General features: G+C 46.6%; 1 protein-coding gene across 19 annotated transcripts in view; it reads left to right on the forward strand.

Annotated features, from left to right (window-relative positions):
• KIAA1217 (KIAA1217 ortholog) overlaps window positions 1-14,820 on the forward strand; it is a 311,933-nt gene that overhangs the window by 253,808 nt on the left and 43,305 nt on the right. For 14 of the 19 annotated variants that reach the window (XM_057731711.1, XM_057731694.1, XM_057731693.1 and 11 more), the window contains 3 exons: window positions 4,647-4,751; window positions 5,238-5,287; window positions 12,284-12,450. In XM_057731711.1, the coding sequence (XP_057587694.1) occupies window positions 4,647-4,751; window positions 5,238-5,287; window positions 12,284-12,450 (322 nt within the window). The remainder of the gene's footprint in view (window positions 1-4,646; window positions 4,752-5,237; window positions 5,288-12,283; window positions 12,451-14,820) is intronic. The other 5 variants (XM_057731712.1, XM_057731699.1, XM_057731696.1 and 2 more) reach the window with 1 other exon arrangement.

The following is a 14,820-nucleotide window of genomic DNA, read 5'->3' on the forward strand; positions in this document are numbered from 1 at the left end:
CCCTCTGTGTGCCCAGACACCCTCTAAGGACTGAGGATGCAAGAAAAGTTGCAAGATGTGGTCGTTATCCCTAAGAAGCACGCAGTGGTACCCAAGTGGTGCTATTACCTATGAAATATTTAGAGGTACGTGTCATTGTAGCCCCATTGCAGTTATCACCAACTCTGTCAGTATCTCCTCAATAAATCTAGATGTTTCCATGAGAAGTTAAATTTATTGGCTGTTTTTGGAAGAATGTCTTTAGTTATCAGCTCTTTCACCAATAGGTGAAAGAAATAGAAAGTTCATGGCTCAGAGTTCTATTTAAAGCTCCACCACAAATTCAGATCATTGGAATTCCAGTGCTCTGTTAAACTCATCTAAAAACAGTGTCTTTAATTACTCTGGGTTTTTTTCATACCAAAGCATCAGGGCATGAACAAACAAGGGCATAGCCTAGCTTTAAACCTGTTCACTATTCAGTTCTGGAAAACGCCTTTGGCGCTACCAGGATGAAAGGGTTTTAGGTCACTTAGGTTGCTCCCAGAAAAAAAAAAATGACTTTGTGAAAGGAAGGCATGGCTTAAGCAGATGATATTTGATTCACTGTCGTGTCCACAGTGGCTCGCATGGCACCTAGCACATATTAAGTGCTCAGAAATATTGTTGATGACCTTATCCCATCAGCTTGGTTGTCTGGTGTCCACCAGTTCCCAGCACTTCTTTTGGATATTTAAAAGCATGTCCTTAGGGGTTCATTAGAGGGGAATTACCAGCCTCATACTTATTTTTTAATAGCCATTAATTTACCTAGATACACAGTGATACAGACTTAATTCTGGCTTAATGAGGCCTCAGTCAGTCCAAAGACAAGACCTCCGTCAAAAAACGCTGAAAGTGAAAACTTGAATCAGAAAGTTGTATGAATGGACTCGCTGGCTAAAAGTATCTCCCCAAATGCAGATTTTTTTTTCCCCTCCCCTGGACCCTGCAGACAGAGAGCAGACCATGAGCAGTCTGGGTTTTACTTCATGTTCACAGACAGACATGGGGCTTGCAGGAAAGCTGGTTGTAGCAGCAGGAATTTCATACTGGGATCAGCACTTTCTCTGGACTGGATTTGAATTTTTTATTAATATTATGCTTGGTCCCTGAGAAGATTCATTCAGCCAGGCTGACTTATAACACTAAATGACTAGTTACCTATACATACTAATCACATAAAAATGGTTTATGGAATGATATAAAATGGTTTATGAAATCACTGCTAAACCATCTTTTCAACAGTAATTATACTCGCCCTATAATACCTTAAACCAAGCGATATTGGCAAGAATTAGCTTGAGCATCTTTAATATTCTGATGATTATTGTACAAAATTGCCGCTGCAATAAAATGACAGGGTCGTTTTGATTTCTCTTCTTTCACTGCACTTCTCTTTTTTTCCCCTTTCGCATTAACACATACTTCATAACATTTCATCATGGGAGAAGGCTGCCTGAGTTTCCAGTTGCTGTAATTTAGTTAAACCATAAAATTGTTTCCAGATTACCAACCGTGACATGGAAAGACAATCTTATTTATGAATTTATAAATCAGATAATCTCCCTCCAATGAATCCTGAAATCAGAAACACTTTGATGATTAAACAGGAGGGAAAAACTTTTCTCATTACCATGTGTCAAAAGAATTGTATTTTTGTAAAGGGGTTTTGGCCGAAACAGTGGATCATGCATGTGCATTCCGTGTGCACAGCACCTGGGGCATGCGCTGTTTCCTGGGCAGGGGAGAAAATCGCTCCCCCTTGACCGTCAAGCTCAAGTGTACTGAACTCTCAAGGTTCTGACAGATCATGTCTCCTTCCGGGTGACCCCACTGGTGACATAGCCTGGAGGAGGCCACCCAAGGAGCATTCCAGTCCTGTCTTCACTGATACAAAAAGGAGAACAAGTGTGTGGATACCTGGACTGAATGCAGGACTTTTGTTCCAAGGCATCCAAGCCCTCATCCCAGGCAGTTCTGTAGCTACGTCCACATCATCCCTGGGGAGTCAGGAGAATGGGATGCCGTTTGGGGGTTTTATTTCTCTTCATCCTAAAACCATTGTCTGGGGGAAGATGGGTGAGAAGCCAAATACCTACTGAGCCAAGGAGGATGCCGAAGGCATGTAGCCCTGTGGACGCCCCTCTGAGAGGACCCACCTGTGCTGGACCATTCTGCAGTCTCATCACAGTGATGGATCCATTGAAGGTCAATGTCCTGAATCGGGAATGATTCTGGTGCTTTGTTTTGGCTTTTAATGCTGCTGCCCTCCTTTGTTAGACTAGGTAATGAAAGCTGGAGACCAGAGAGAACAGAGAAAGACCAGATACAGCTGGAGACCTGAGTTAGCCCTAATCAGGACCCTGCCTAGACCAGCGTTGGGATCCATCTGCCATTTCTCTCCCACCAGACTCTTGCTTATTCTCTGCAGCCGTGGACTTACCTACTGCTTACAACTTAGTATTACTGCCCCGAGTGTAGTCAGTCTCCACACCTTCATATTCTGCTCTCCAGCTTCTCAGAACTCATCAAACCTCTTCCTAACCAAAGCTGTCCAGACCCTAAGAATGTCTTACCACTTTAAAGGAAAAGAAGCCCTTTGCATTTGCCTAGGATGAAGTAAGAGCAGTAAATGCATGTGTCTCGGGGTAGCTCTGAGAGCACCGCTGCTCTTCGGGTCTTGAGTTTGGCTTCCAGCATTACTGTGGGAAGAATGGGGGTTCTGGACAACGTCCACCTGGAACTCAGCAGATCCCCCTAGAAGTGGTCCATTTCCCAAGAGCCCCCACACGTGGAGACCAGCCACCACCCCATTGTTTCTGAGGTGCCATGCAGCCTGGGTCTGATAAACTTGGGATTTCCAGTGTGTATTTACTCACCTGCTTCCTTGGGTGGAATTTCTTACTAACTTTTCTCTTTGGCACATGCACTGCTTCATGGCAGACAGGACGCCAAGAACACACACATGACTAAAAACGCTCTACACCTCAGAGGTTTAGTGTTCATGGCTATGCTTGGAAACCCTTGGAAAGTCACTCCGGGTAGATGCATATCTCGTCTCACTATTTGAGATTTCTTCTTTCCACACTGTTAGAATAAAGAGATTGTACTATTAATACTTAATTTTCCACCTGGTGGGTTGACAACCATTAACTCTCCAGACTGCATGATTTACATCCAAGAAACTCAATATTGTGACACGAGCATCCATTTTAAACTAAAGAAAAAGCGTGGAATTCTGAAGGCAGAAGCTTGTAATTGTGAAATGAATCTCGATGGTTTTGTTTTGGTTTGTTTTGTTTTTATGGCACTAAGGGTTATATTCCAAAGGCAAAACGCAAGGCCAAAAAGTTGTGTATGAACAAAATTACCCTTGAAAATCCTCTTGATTGCCATGAAGTTCAAGATACTGATATAGCATCTCTCGTGAAGTCCAGCATAACCAGTTATTTTGTTCTAGTGAAAGAACAGACCACCATGACGTTTTCCATTGGGTACCAGATAAAGTAGGTGGCTTATATTTAAAAGCCACAAGTGTCTGAATATGCTGTTTGTAGCCCAGGAATCATCACCATTGCTCACACTACACGAGGCCTGTGGGACTGAGACCCCCAGTGAAGAGGGGGTCCCTTTTCTGTCTCATGCTGGGACTAGACACTTGCTGGTGGGATATGATGGTAGTCCAGACGTCCACACTGTTCTCACTCTTCTCCCCCTCTTTTATTGTCTTGAACTACCAAGTACGTATAACTGAATTCACATGCCCTGACGTGTGTGATGGCTCTGTTCCTAGCAGAGGTCACTCTGTGGTGATTTTATAATGTTTTAGAAACAGTGGTAATAGTTCTGTGGCATCGCCATCGTCTGACGTACAGAAAGGTGAGCCGGTTTCAAAAGCCAAATGAATTGTGTATAGCCTTGGAGAGTCCTGAACAGAGGTGTAGTATCTGTATAATTTCAAAACTGAGAAGAGTTTTCATTCATGTCTTGAGATAACCAAGTTGTTAGGCGTATTTATTTTCCTGCTTGATCCTGCAAAAGCCCCCAGGTTCCTATGACATTGATTTGAGGACCCTCTACCCTCAAGGAAGACCTTGATTGCAATTATACTTTTCTGTGCTCTTAAGAGACATTCACTTGAGTTGCACTTGGGCTGTACAACCCACACAGTGAGCATCTCCGTCATTTACACCCAAATCAGTCAGCAGCCGCCCAGCTGCGGGGAAGAGCAGAGCTCAGCAGTGTGTGCCGCAGCCGCCCTCCCCCCCTGCACTGGCCTGGGACCCCGCTGGTGCAGAGGTCAGATAGTAAAAGAAGGGCAGAAAGGCTCCAAGACACACAGATGCACAAAGAGGATTATTTTCAAGGGAGAAGCTTTTCTGTTTTCCATGTGGCCTCTGCTGGTCTGTCCAGGGTCTTTTCAGTAAGATCAACGGATTAAAGTCTCACCATCACATCTTGAGCTCATTGTGGTTTTGCAGGCTTGTTCGCTTCACAAGCCAGGTTGGGGTGAACGTTGAAGGCCTGCTGAGTGGAACCTTTTATAACCCTCAGATGATCATTCACCTAGACAAACCAGTCTGAAAGTCAACATAGCTTTAACAAACAATTCTCTTGTTTTACAGAGAGAGGATGCAAGCCATGGAGAAACAGATTGCCAGTTTAACTGGCCTTGTTCAGTCTGCGCTTTTTAAAGGGCCCCTTACAAGTAATAGCAAAGATGCATCTAGGTAAAAAGAAGAAAGTAAACCAACTCAAAATAATTCAATCTGTTTCTCTTTAATGATTAAGATCATTCATTCATGCCAATCGTTTTCTTGTAATCATTTCAAGGCTGAAAATATCCACATCTCTATGAATCATGGTTTGTTTGTTTGTTTGTCTGTTTCTGGTAATTCTTGGTCAAAGGTAACACTTTGGCCCAAGAAGGGTAAATGAGCTTCCCAGTGCATGTGGCTTCATGGACCACTGTGCAGTGCCTGCCACCGCCATCCACACGTCTCCACATCCTCTATCACCTGAGAGGCATGAGGGCGCCTCAGCTGCACACCTGGGAAGCCTTTTCCATCCCGGCCAATAGTGGTGCTGATGCTGAAATACCTTCATCGCTTAATACCATCACTAGCTGCTGCTGATTGCTTAGAATAGTGAATGGAAGCGGGGGAAGAAAGGCGTTTTGGAAACTGTATAGCTGACTCTCTTTTTCTTTTCTTCAGTGAGAAAATGATGAAAACCAGAACCAATAAGAACCACACAGATGGTGCTGGTAAGTGTTCTTCAGGCCTGCAGGGGGTCTGGAGGCTGCCTTTGATGAGCCTGGTTCGCTTTCCAGATGTATTAACCTCTCCCCAAGTCACCTATCTGGTGTGACTTCAGAGGCTTCTGGGGTAACCCCTGCACCACCTTGTCCCGGCTTAATGCTAAAATTCTAGATGAGTCATTAATTCAGGGGGAGAGGAAGCTCTTTAGTCCTCTCCCTTCAGTCTTCATTTATTCACTTCCTCAATCGTTTATTCATTTATGAGGCCGTATAGCCAACAAATATACTTCTATGCCTGGTGCTGGACCAGGACAGTGAGCATCCCTCGGACAGGGCTGCCTCCCCCCAGTCCAACGCAGACAATGGATCTGGACAGGCCATTATATGTATGCTGAGTGTTGAGGAAAAGTGCAGGGTGAATGTTTAACCAACAAGTCTAGCCTTGACCAAGGCCATTTCCCTGAGGCAGTAAGACAAACTGAAGCCAAAGGATGAGGATGGAAGGGAAGAGCCATTCAAGTAGAGAGCAAAGCAGGTACAGATGCCACGGTGAGGAATTTAGGTATTATTCTAAGTGCTAATGGAAGGCAGTGGAAGGTTCCACCCTGGGGAAGGGCCTCAGCTCAGCTGCTGGATGTGATCGGATAAAAAAGGGGCATGAGCTGATAGGGAGCCCCCAGGGGTCAAGGCAGGAGGAGAACATATACTTGAACCAGGGTCTGCTTTCAAATGCCGGCATCCCGCTCAAAGAGGCCCCATTATATTCCCCGTGGAGTGTACTGGTATCTGGGTATATTAGATGTGAACTCAAGGTGGGCCTCTCTCACGAATATGAAGTCTTCCCTTCCATTGGGTTGGAAGTAGAAATTGTTACCAGGGACATGTTTGGCTGCTGAATTACTCAAGAAGCATGTGGCAAGTTGGGTGAAACCCCTAATCTGGGGGAAGCCTCAGAGTGTAGTGCCACAGGATAGAATGGACAGAACTGGGGACTTGAAAAGTTGAGACGTCTGTTGGTCCTGGTTCTGTACTAGCCAAGTTCAGGCCCTTCAGCCGTAAAGCCAGCAGGGCTGCCCTTCCAGCATTCCCAGTCCTCATGGGATCCGTTGGTTTACTTAGAAATCAGTCCGTGACCTTGGCTGCAGCCAGAGAATTTTTTCATGGAAATTGCTGAGCTTGTCTTCAGAGCAGCTGCCAGTTTGCTTTGGAGATATTTATTCATTTATTTTCTGATCTATTATGAACTTATGAGGGAAAAGGCACTTACTGAACTCATAGAAACGGAGAGTGAAAGGGTGGTTGCCACGGGGCTAGAGGTGGGGGACATGGGAGATGTTGGTCAAAAAGTACCATCTTCCAGTTAGAAGACGAGTACGTTCTAACGTACAGCATGGTGACTGCAGACAACAGTATTGAACTGTATGCTTGAAAGTTGCCAAGAGAATAGATCTTCAATGTTCTCACCACAAGAAAGAAATGGTAATTATGTGACAGGATGGGCCCTGTTGGGTAATAATCCTATGGCACTGTGTAAGAGTAGCAGATCAACACATTGTGCCCCTTGAAGTTACACAGTGTTATGTGTCAGTTATGAGGAACAAAGTTGGGGGGCGGAGGGAGGAAGCTACCACACACTAAAACGTTCTGTTCCTCTGGATTCTATTCCAGAAATGATTCATAGCCAATACCATTGTTCTAATCAATATGCACCTGCTGCTTTGTATTCTTCTTTATTCCTTTTTCTTTTGGTGAAATAATATTAATAATAATAGGAGCATTTCCTATGTACCAAGCACTGTTCTGAATGCTTTTCTACACCTGAACTTGTGACCTCCTGACGTAGCCTCGTGGGGATAGGTCCCCTCATTATTCCTGTGTTCCAGAGGAGGAAACCGAACACACGTCCGTACACGCATGATACACATCAGCAGGCTCCACCAGCCTGTCATGATATCTCATCCTTTTGTGTTAAGGCGCCCCAGTCCCTTTAAAGAAATGGAAGTTGTTTCTTTGTTTTGAAAAATTTTGCAAATGTCTCTTTTGAAGCATGGGGGAAGGAGCATGTGTAATTTCTTTGGAATGCATTTCCCAAAGTGGAATCAATAATTCCAAAGGGATGAACAGTTGAGTAGTGCTGGCGACACACTGCCAGTTTTCTCTTCTGAAAGGCTGAGCCAGTTTGCGATGCCACTGGCAACACGCACATGGGTTTGCTTCCCTGCGTCTCTGCTGAGGTTGGTCTTTCTCATTCTAATGCGTCAGGGCTACATGTGGTCCACAGGGCTTTTGTTGCCATAGCAGCCTTGTACAGTGTGCAAAATATATTAATTCTCCCAGAATCCTAGGAAGTAAGCAACAAGACGCTAAGTATCATCCCTTTTCTGTAAATAAGTACAAGGAATTATGTAGTAAGTCAAGGAGCTGATTTGGTCAAGGATACATGAAGAAGGGAAACCCAGACTTCCTGTTACTTCAGGAATATTTGGTTTACCGTGGGTAGAAGGGAAAAGAAGGAACCTCCCATTTCAAAGTCATAGCATGTGTTCCATAGTGTATTATATCATTTAAACACATAACCCTGTAAGAAAGATGTTAGCCATGGAGCTAGTAAGATTCACAGCCAGTCTGGCCAGCCCCCAAACCCATGTTCTTCCTGTTACAACAGTACACATTAAGATATACCTCGACTGAACTAAATCACCTAAGAGTGGATTTGGTAGGAGGAAGAAAAGGCCATTGCCTGGAAAGGGCAAGGTGCAAAGAAGGGAGGTACTGAGGATGAACTGCACGCTGACTCTCCTCCCCGAACTAGAATGGGACTACCCCGTGTGTGGGTTCAGAGCGCAGGTCCCAGGTCCTGTGACTCTAATCTGAAAGGGAACTTAGTTACCACTCGGATTCCCCACATACCAGGTCCACCTCCCTCCATAGATTTCGGGGCACCTGCCTATAGCTCTCAGCCTGTCACCGCTGCCCCCTGTAGCCGTTCCAGGTGGGGAGGGGAGGGCGGCAGGGGCTCCTCCCGCTCAGCCTGCCCGGAGAAATAATGATCACAGCTAACTGCTATGGGGTCCCTGTGTGCCAGACACCTGGCAGAGCAGTTTATAGATGTTAATTCTGTCATCCTGCACAATCACCCATACACCCATTTTACAGATGAGGAAACAGAAGGAGAGAAAAAGAGGTTAGGTCACTTGCCCAAGGTCACACAACTAGGAAGTAGATACTGAGAATGGTTTCCAGGTTTCTGGTTTAATACTTGAGAGGATAATAGTGCCATTGGCTAAAGTTAGTTCAAGAGAGACAGCAAGAGGTTTGGGGAAAATGAGTAGAAATAATGAATTCGACCTGCCTGTGGAAAAGTTCTGTAGTCACGTGAGGTATGGGGATGTGGATGTAAAGAGAATCGTGTTTTGGAGGCAAAGATGCAGGGACCTTGGCAAGTGGTGGTCATGGAAGGGACCTCCCTTGAAATCATGTCCAGTGAGAGGAGAAGCAGGCCAGAATTCAGAAGGTTGCTGAGGAAAAAATTAGGAAAGAGGTTGACTAAGGTGGGCAGCGGAGAGGGAAGAAGATGAGGGAAAGGAACGTTTCAAAGTTAGTGAGAAGGAAAGGATGACTGACAAAGCCCAGCATCACATCAGGGTGCTGTCATGGCAACCCAGCATCTGTGGGGTTGACAGCTGACCATTGGCCACCTTATAAAGAAGGAGTTAGAAACCGAATTTAGTGGATTAAGAGGTTATAGATGAGGAAATGTTGTAAATGAGCATAGATTCCATAAAGAAGCTTGGTTGTGAAAGATATTTTTTAAACCAGTTATCAGTATTCAGCTCTCACAGGTGGCATGTAAACTTGAGCCTTTCCTCCATGGAAGATGTCAGTGAGGTGCAATGGTGCCCTCAGAATATACGAGAAGCACGATTGTTGAAGGAATATGTGTCTTCATTTGGCTGAGGTATTAGCAGGATAGTTCTCATTACCAAACAGGAATAGCTGGCTAGCGCAGTGTCATTTTTGTTGGATGAATACCTTGAGGGTGTCATTATTTGTGCAGATGATGCCGTGTGGTATGAGTGTGTATGTGTGTGTACATATGCACCTATGCCTGAGGATGTGGTGCGATGATAAGGTAACTTGACCGATTCTCTTTCTGTTTTAATATTTATTTATTTATTTTTGGCTGCATCAGGTCTTGATTGATTGATTGATTGATTGGCTGTGTTGGGTCTTTGTTGCTGCACATGGGCTTTCTCTAGCTGCGGCAAGCAGGGGCTACTCTTTGTTGTGGTACGCAGGCTCCTCATTGCTGTGGCTTCTCTTGTTGTGGAGCACAGGCTCTAGGCACGTGGGCTTCAGTAGTTGTGGCACATGGGCTCAATAGTTGTGGCTCACAGGCTCTAAAGCTCTGGCTCAATAGTTGTGGTGCACAGGCTTAGTTGCTCCGTGGCACGTGGGATCTTCCTGGAGCATGGATTGAACCAGTGTCCCCTGCATTGGCAGGCAGAGTCTTAAGCACTGCGCCAACACTGCCACCTAGAAAACCCCTGCATCGGGTCTTAATTGTGGCACACGAACCTTTCCTTGCAATGCACGGGCTTCCCTCTCTAGTCGTGCCTTGCATGCTCAGTATTCGTGGTGCATGGGCTTAGTTGCTCCGTGGCATGTGGGATCTTTGTTCCCTGATCAGGGATGAAACTCACATCCCCTGCACTGGAAGGCAGATTCTTAACCACTGGAGAACCAGGGAGGTCCCAACTTGACCGATTTTTTCTTTTTCTTTTTCTTTTTTGGCTGTGTTGGGGCTTAGTTGTTGCATGAGGGCTTTCTCTAGATGCGGTGAGCAGGGGCTACTCTGCATTGCAGTGCACAGGCTTCTCATTGCAGTGGCTTCTCTTGCTGTGAAGCAAGGGCTCTAGGTGCACAGGATTCAGTAGTTGCAGCATATGGGCTCAGTAGTTGTGGTGCGTGGGCTCAGTAGTTGTGGCATACAGGCTTAGTTGCTCCTTGGCTGTGGGAATCTTCCTAGACTAGGGCTCAAACCCGTGTCCCCTGCACTGGCAGGCAGATTCTTAACCACTGCGCCACCAGAGAAGCCCCTTGACCAATTCTTAAAAGGAAGGCTTCCAATTCATTGTCACCCCCTCAGAATACTTGGTCTTGAAGGTGCTGTGTTAACTCAGACAGGCTGCTGTGGTTGGAAATGTTACTGGCTGTCCTTTCACTGAGGACCTGCACAGTTAGAGAACGCTCTTTGGAATAATTGCAGAGATAGCAAATCTCACTCTTTTGAGGGTGATTTTGATCTGGAGGAGGGATGGTCAAAAGTCGGTCACAGTTATGACTGGTGATGACTTGAGTGGTCAGTTGGGCTCATAAAGATAACAGACAGCTCACCATCTGTTCTGCTGGGGCTCCTTTACAAATCTTTAAAATGCTTTCCCATCTGTTCCCCTTGACTCTCTAACGGGGTTCTGAGAGCTGGGAGACCAGTTCTGTCGGGACAGGTACCCAAGGATGAGGCATCCGGTGCTCCATCCGCTCTCTGCTGGCATTGCCGAGGCCAAGCAAGAAAGAGGATGGTTTCAGGGCACTTCCTCACACACTGACATGCCATCCATGGCCCATGGCAGCAGCTCTGGGAGGCTCGCGGGGCTGTGTGTTCTGGGGAAGGAAAGGTTTCCATGGCTGTTGAGCCCAGGTGGAAAGATGGGCCGCTGTGCTGTAACCACTCTGGGTACACAGAGCAGCAAGAGGGTTCTGCTGTGCAAGGCAGGCCTGGACTATTGCAGACCTTCCACTTTGTCTCTTACAGGAAAGAGGACTGAACAGCCCCATCACCCTTCAGGGGAGTGTATGTGTGTGTGTTTCCTTGTCTACTCTCTACTTGAAGCCTGTTCCACAGAATTGCATCGTCCTAAAAAGGAAATAGCATCTCCTTTTGATTCCCACCCCTTACTGATCCTATAAGTGGGACCCTTTGGGGGCGTTTTTAGAACAAACTTGCTCAAATCAGGCCCTTCCCAGGTGGACTTAGGAACTACATGAGGATGATTTAAGTTGGATTCAGGGAGCAAAAGTTTATGGCAGTGACAATACTGTTTAGGAGGAGTTTCTCTCTGTTGCCTTTTTTGATGCTTCTCCTAAAGCATATTCATGTCATGCCTGATTTTCTCACTAAAGGAGGTGTGTGCAGAGGTCCTGCTTCTTTTAGTCTGGAAACCCGAAGGGATTCAGGAGAGTGCCCGGTTCCTCTTAGTTTCCCCTTGGTGATCAGCTGAATCTCTGCCCATAACTAAGGGGGTGTTCCTGGGATACATCTGTCTGTCGGGAATAGTCACAGTAAGCACCCCATGTTAGGGCCCAGAGTTTTAAGTTATTTTTTCTATTATAAAATTAAAGGGAATTCCCTGGCGGTCCAGTAGTTAGGACTCCATGCTTCCACTGGAGCGGGCATGGGTTTGATCCCTGGTCTGGGGAACTAAGATCCTGCATGCCACGCAGCACGGCAAAAAAAATATATAGATAGATAGATATTCGCTATGCAGATTTTAAAATACAAAAAGTAGTAATATCAATGATATAAAACTCACAGAATACCACCAGCTAGTGTTACTGTTAACATTTTGTTATATGTACATATGTCTTTTCTCTGTGCAAATTTGTATGTCTGAAGAAGACACATGGATAGACAGATAACTAGCTTCCTTAATAGGGTACCGTGCTGTACAGACTGCTGTGATCTCCCCTCCTATAGCACCAGACTTCCTGAACATGACTTCTACAGACTGCACACTGTAACACTGCATGCACGTTCCTTAATTTATTTAAACCCAATCCCCTCTTTTTGCTCTTTAGAGAACCAATGTCATTTCTAAAGATTTTTTTCATGGTGAAGGAAGCGGGCATTTTCAGTGTTACCAGTAGTCTACTGGGATGGGAGTTAGGGCCTAGACGCTCCTTCCTGGCATCCTCAGGGCCTTTGCTGCTCATCTCTCCTAGGAACTCCACAGGTTCCCGGCGGGAAGACTCTCAGCACCGTGGAGTCCTCGGGGCCACCCAGCCAGCCCCCGCCTGCTGGCGCCTCCACCGTCCACGTGAGCCTTCTCGACATGAAGAGGAGTGTGGCCGAACTCAGGCTCCAGCTCCAGCAGATGCGACAGCTCCAGGTACAGACTGTTTCCCTGTGGATGGTGTCCTCTGACTTGGCTGCCCCAAATCAGCCTCTTCCTCCTCCCACATCCCTGGACCCACAGCATCTTCCCAGGGTTCTTTCCACCATTCATTCTTAGGGATGACTGAGGACCAGGATGCAGGTGCCGTTCTGCCGTGGTCTCCTCTGTCACATATGTGATCTCAGTTTAGAGCCTTCCTCTGCAGGGATAGTCTGTAGCCACTTCTTTAAGCTGTGCATGCTTTTTACACGTGAAAAAACCATTAGGCATCTGTTTCTTGGAGGAGAGCTGGAAGCAGAGGAGCCCTGCGGAGCATTCTAACAGCCAGTTATGACTTCCTGCTTCATAGTGTTTGGCTCTTCCCCAGTGGGCATGTGCAAAGGTGCTGCCGGCAGCTCCGGTTTTTTTTTTTCTTTTCTGCAAGGAACTAGGATGTATTTAGAAATAGGAGTTTCAGACCGGAGGGTGAATTCATAAGGAAAAGGAGCCATCGTGGATGATTTGAGAAAAACATCTGCCTTTTATTTGGATAGTGTGTGTTCCATAATACTTTCCTTGCCCTATCCCGATGTTAGAAATGTATGAACTACACAGGAATCAAAGGGCAGGGAAAATGACCCTCCAGGTCATGAGTCTTGGTGAACAAATCCCATAGATCTGACGAGGCAGGATGATGTGTGCCCTGGTTCAGGGTAATAAGGAACTTGGAGGGTGTATCTTTATGAGATCGCGTGTCTGCTCCGTGGACCAGCCTCACTCCTTCCTGCCCTTGGTGGCAGGTTGGTGACTGAGGATGTAGTGCTTGCTTAGACTATACCCAGGCATCCCCCTCGACTTCAAGAAGCTCATAGTCCAAATGTGAATAAAAGGTAAACGTATCCAGGAGCAGGGAGCAGCCACACAGGTGTGGCGTCCTCAGTGGGATGCAGGCTCCTGTGCCGGCGAGTCCAGTAAGGAAAGGGCTTCAGAGCGCAGCTGCTCTCTCCCGTCAGCTCACCGATGCATGAGTCCTACATCTTCCACTGCCTGATTGAAGCTAAGAAGATGATTTCCCCTTGCCCTCTACCTACCGGAGAATAAACAAAAGGGAAGGTAGCTTGAGAGCCTGCCCTGAGGCCCCATCACAAATCACGCTGCTCACGCTCAGGTCTCCAAAGGGTCCTCTGTCTCTCAGGCAACATCCCAGACTCCTGGACATCCCATGCAGATTCACTTAAATCCTCTTCTGAATCGTGTCACCAGGGAAGTTCCCCATCCTTTAACATTTCCCTTCTCCTTGCTTTGCAATTTTAAAGACACTTTGCAGTGAAATGAAGTGTACAGGGTGGGCCCGAGGGCGTGTGCAGGGTGACAAAATCCAGTGGCCCCGGTGTCCGGCGGTAACTGAACAAGTGAGTGGACAAGGGACAGTGGGGAGGACAGTCGTCACTCAGCCCCAGGCAGCTCTTAACCTGGTCGAACGAGAGTCTAGTGTTTCCAGATGTTTCAGTGGTTCAAGAGAATCCGGAGGTTTTATATGAAATATCTGTACTCATTCTAAAAATGTCGGAAGGTAATTTAAAAATCAGGTATTTGTATTCTGCAAGCCAGATGACACATGTGCAAGCCAAAGGGGGTCTGTGGGCTCCCGGGTTCTTACAACCCGGGGGGTTTTGGAGGTTAAGCCCCCATCTCGCGCTGCATCTGCCTTTTAGTGCTACCTGCCAGTCATTTGGAAAGTGTGTGCTCCTAGTTGGACCCTCACAAGAAAAAAATTCCTAAATGTGTCATCTGTATGGTAGTTCCTGCTGCTTTCAGAAGTGAGCATTTGTTGGTTTGGAGGCAGAGGTGGAATTGCCCGGAAGTGCGGCGAATGTGACACCTAGGCCGTGGTGTGTGTGGCTGCAGCATAACCCTGCTGGTGGCTGGCAGTGGTTGGTCCTCTGGCTGGGAAGGAAGGGTCTCCCACAACTTGCCGCTCCTTGTAACCCTTGAACTGGGGAGGCTCAGTTGCAAAATCACAGCTTCTCACACAAAGAGGTTCTATAGTCAAGTCCGGGATGCTATCTTAACCACACACTTTCCTTGATTGCCCCAGAGCTGCTCCGCTTGCCTGGCTTTCTGGGTAAAGAACACAGAGCAGGTGTGCTCTTGAGCTGAGCTGTGGGTTCAGTTCTAAAGCACAGGCACGTGGGGAAAGAGACGCACCTTGTTTCCTGACCTGGATGCTCTTTGTTTCTACCTCGGTCTTTGCATCCTCTGTGCCCCATCAGCTTTCAGGGGAGTCAATTTGAGACAAAACCAGTTTGGAATAATTAAGCCATCTCAGCACCAGTTCCCCTCAGCACATGTATTATACACCAAAAGTGAAGTGCAGCCCCAAAG

Source organism: Hippopotamus amphibius, chromosome 4 (genome assembly GCF_030028045.1).
Source record: "Hippopotamus amphibius kiboko isolate mHipAmp2 chromosome 4, mHipAmp2.hap2, whole genome shotgun sequence".
NCBI classification, from domain to species: Eukaryota; Metazoa; Chordata; class Mammalia; order Artiodactyla; family Hippopotamidae; genus Hippopotamus; species Hippopotamus amphibius.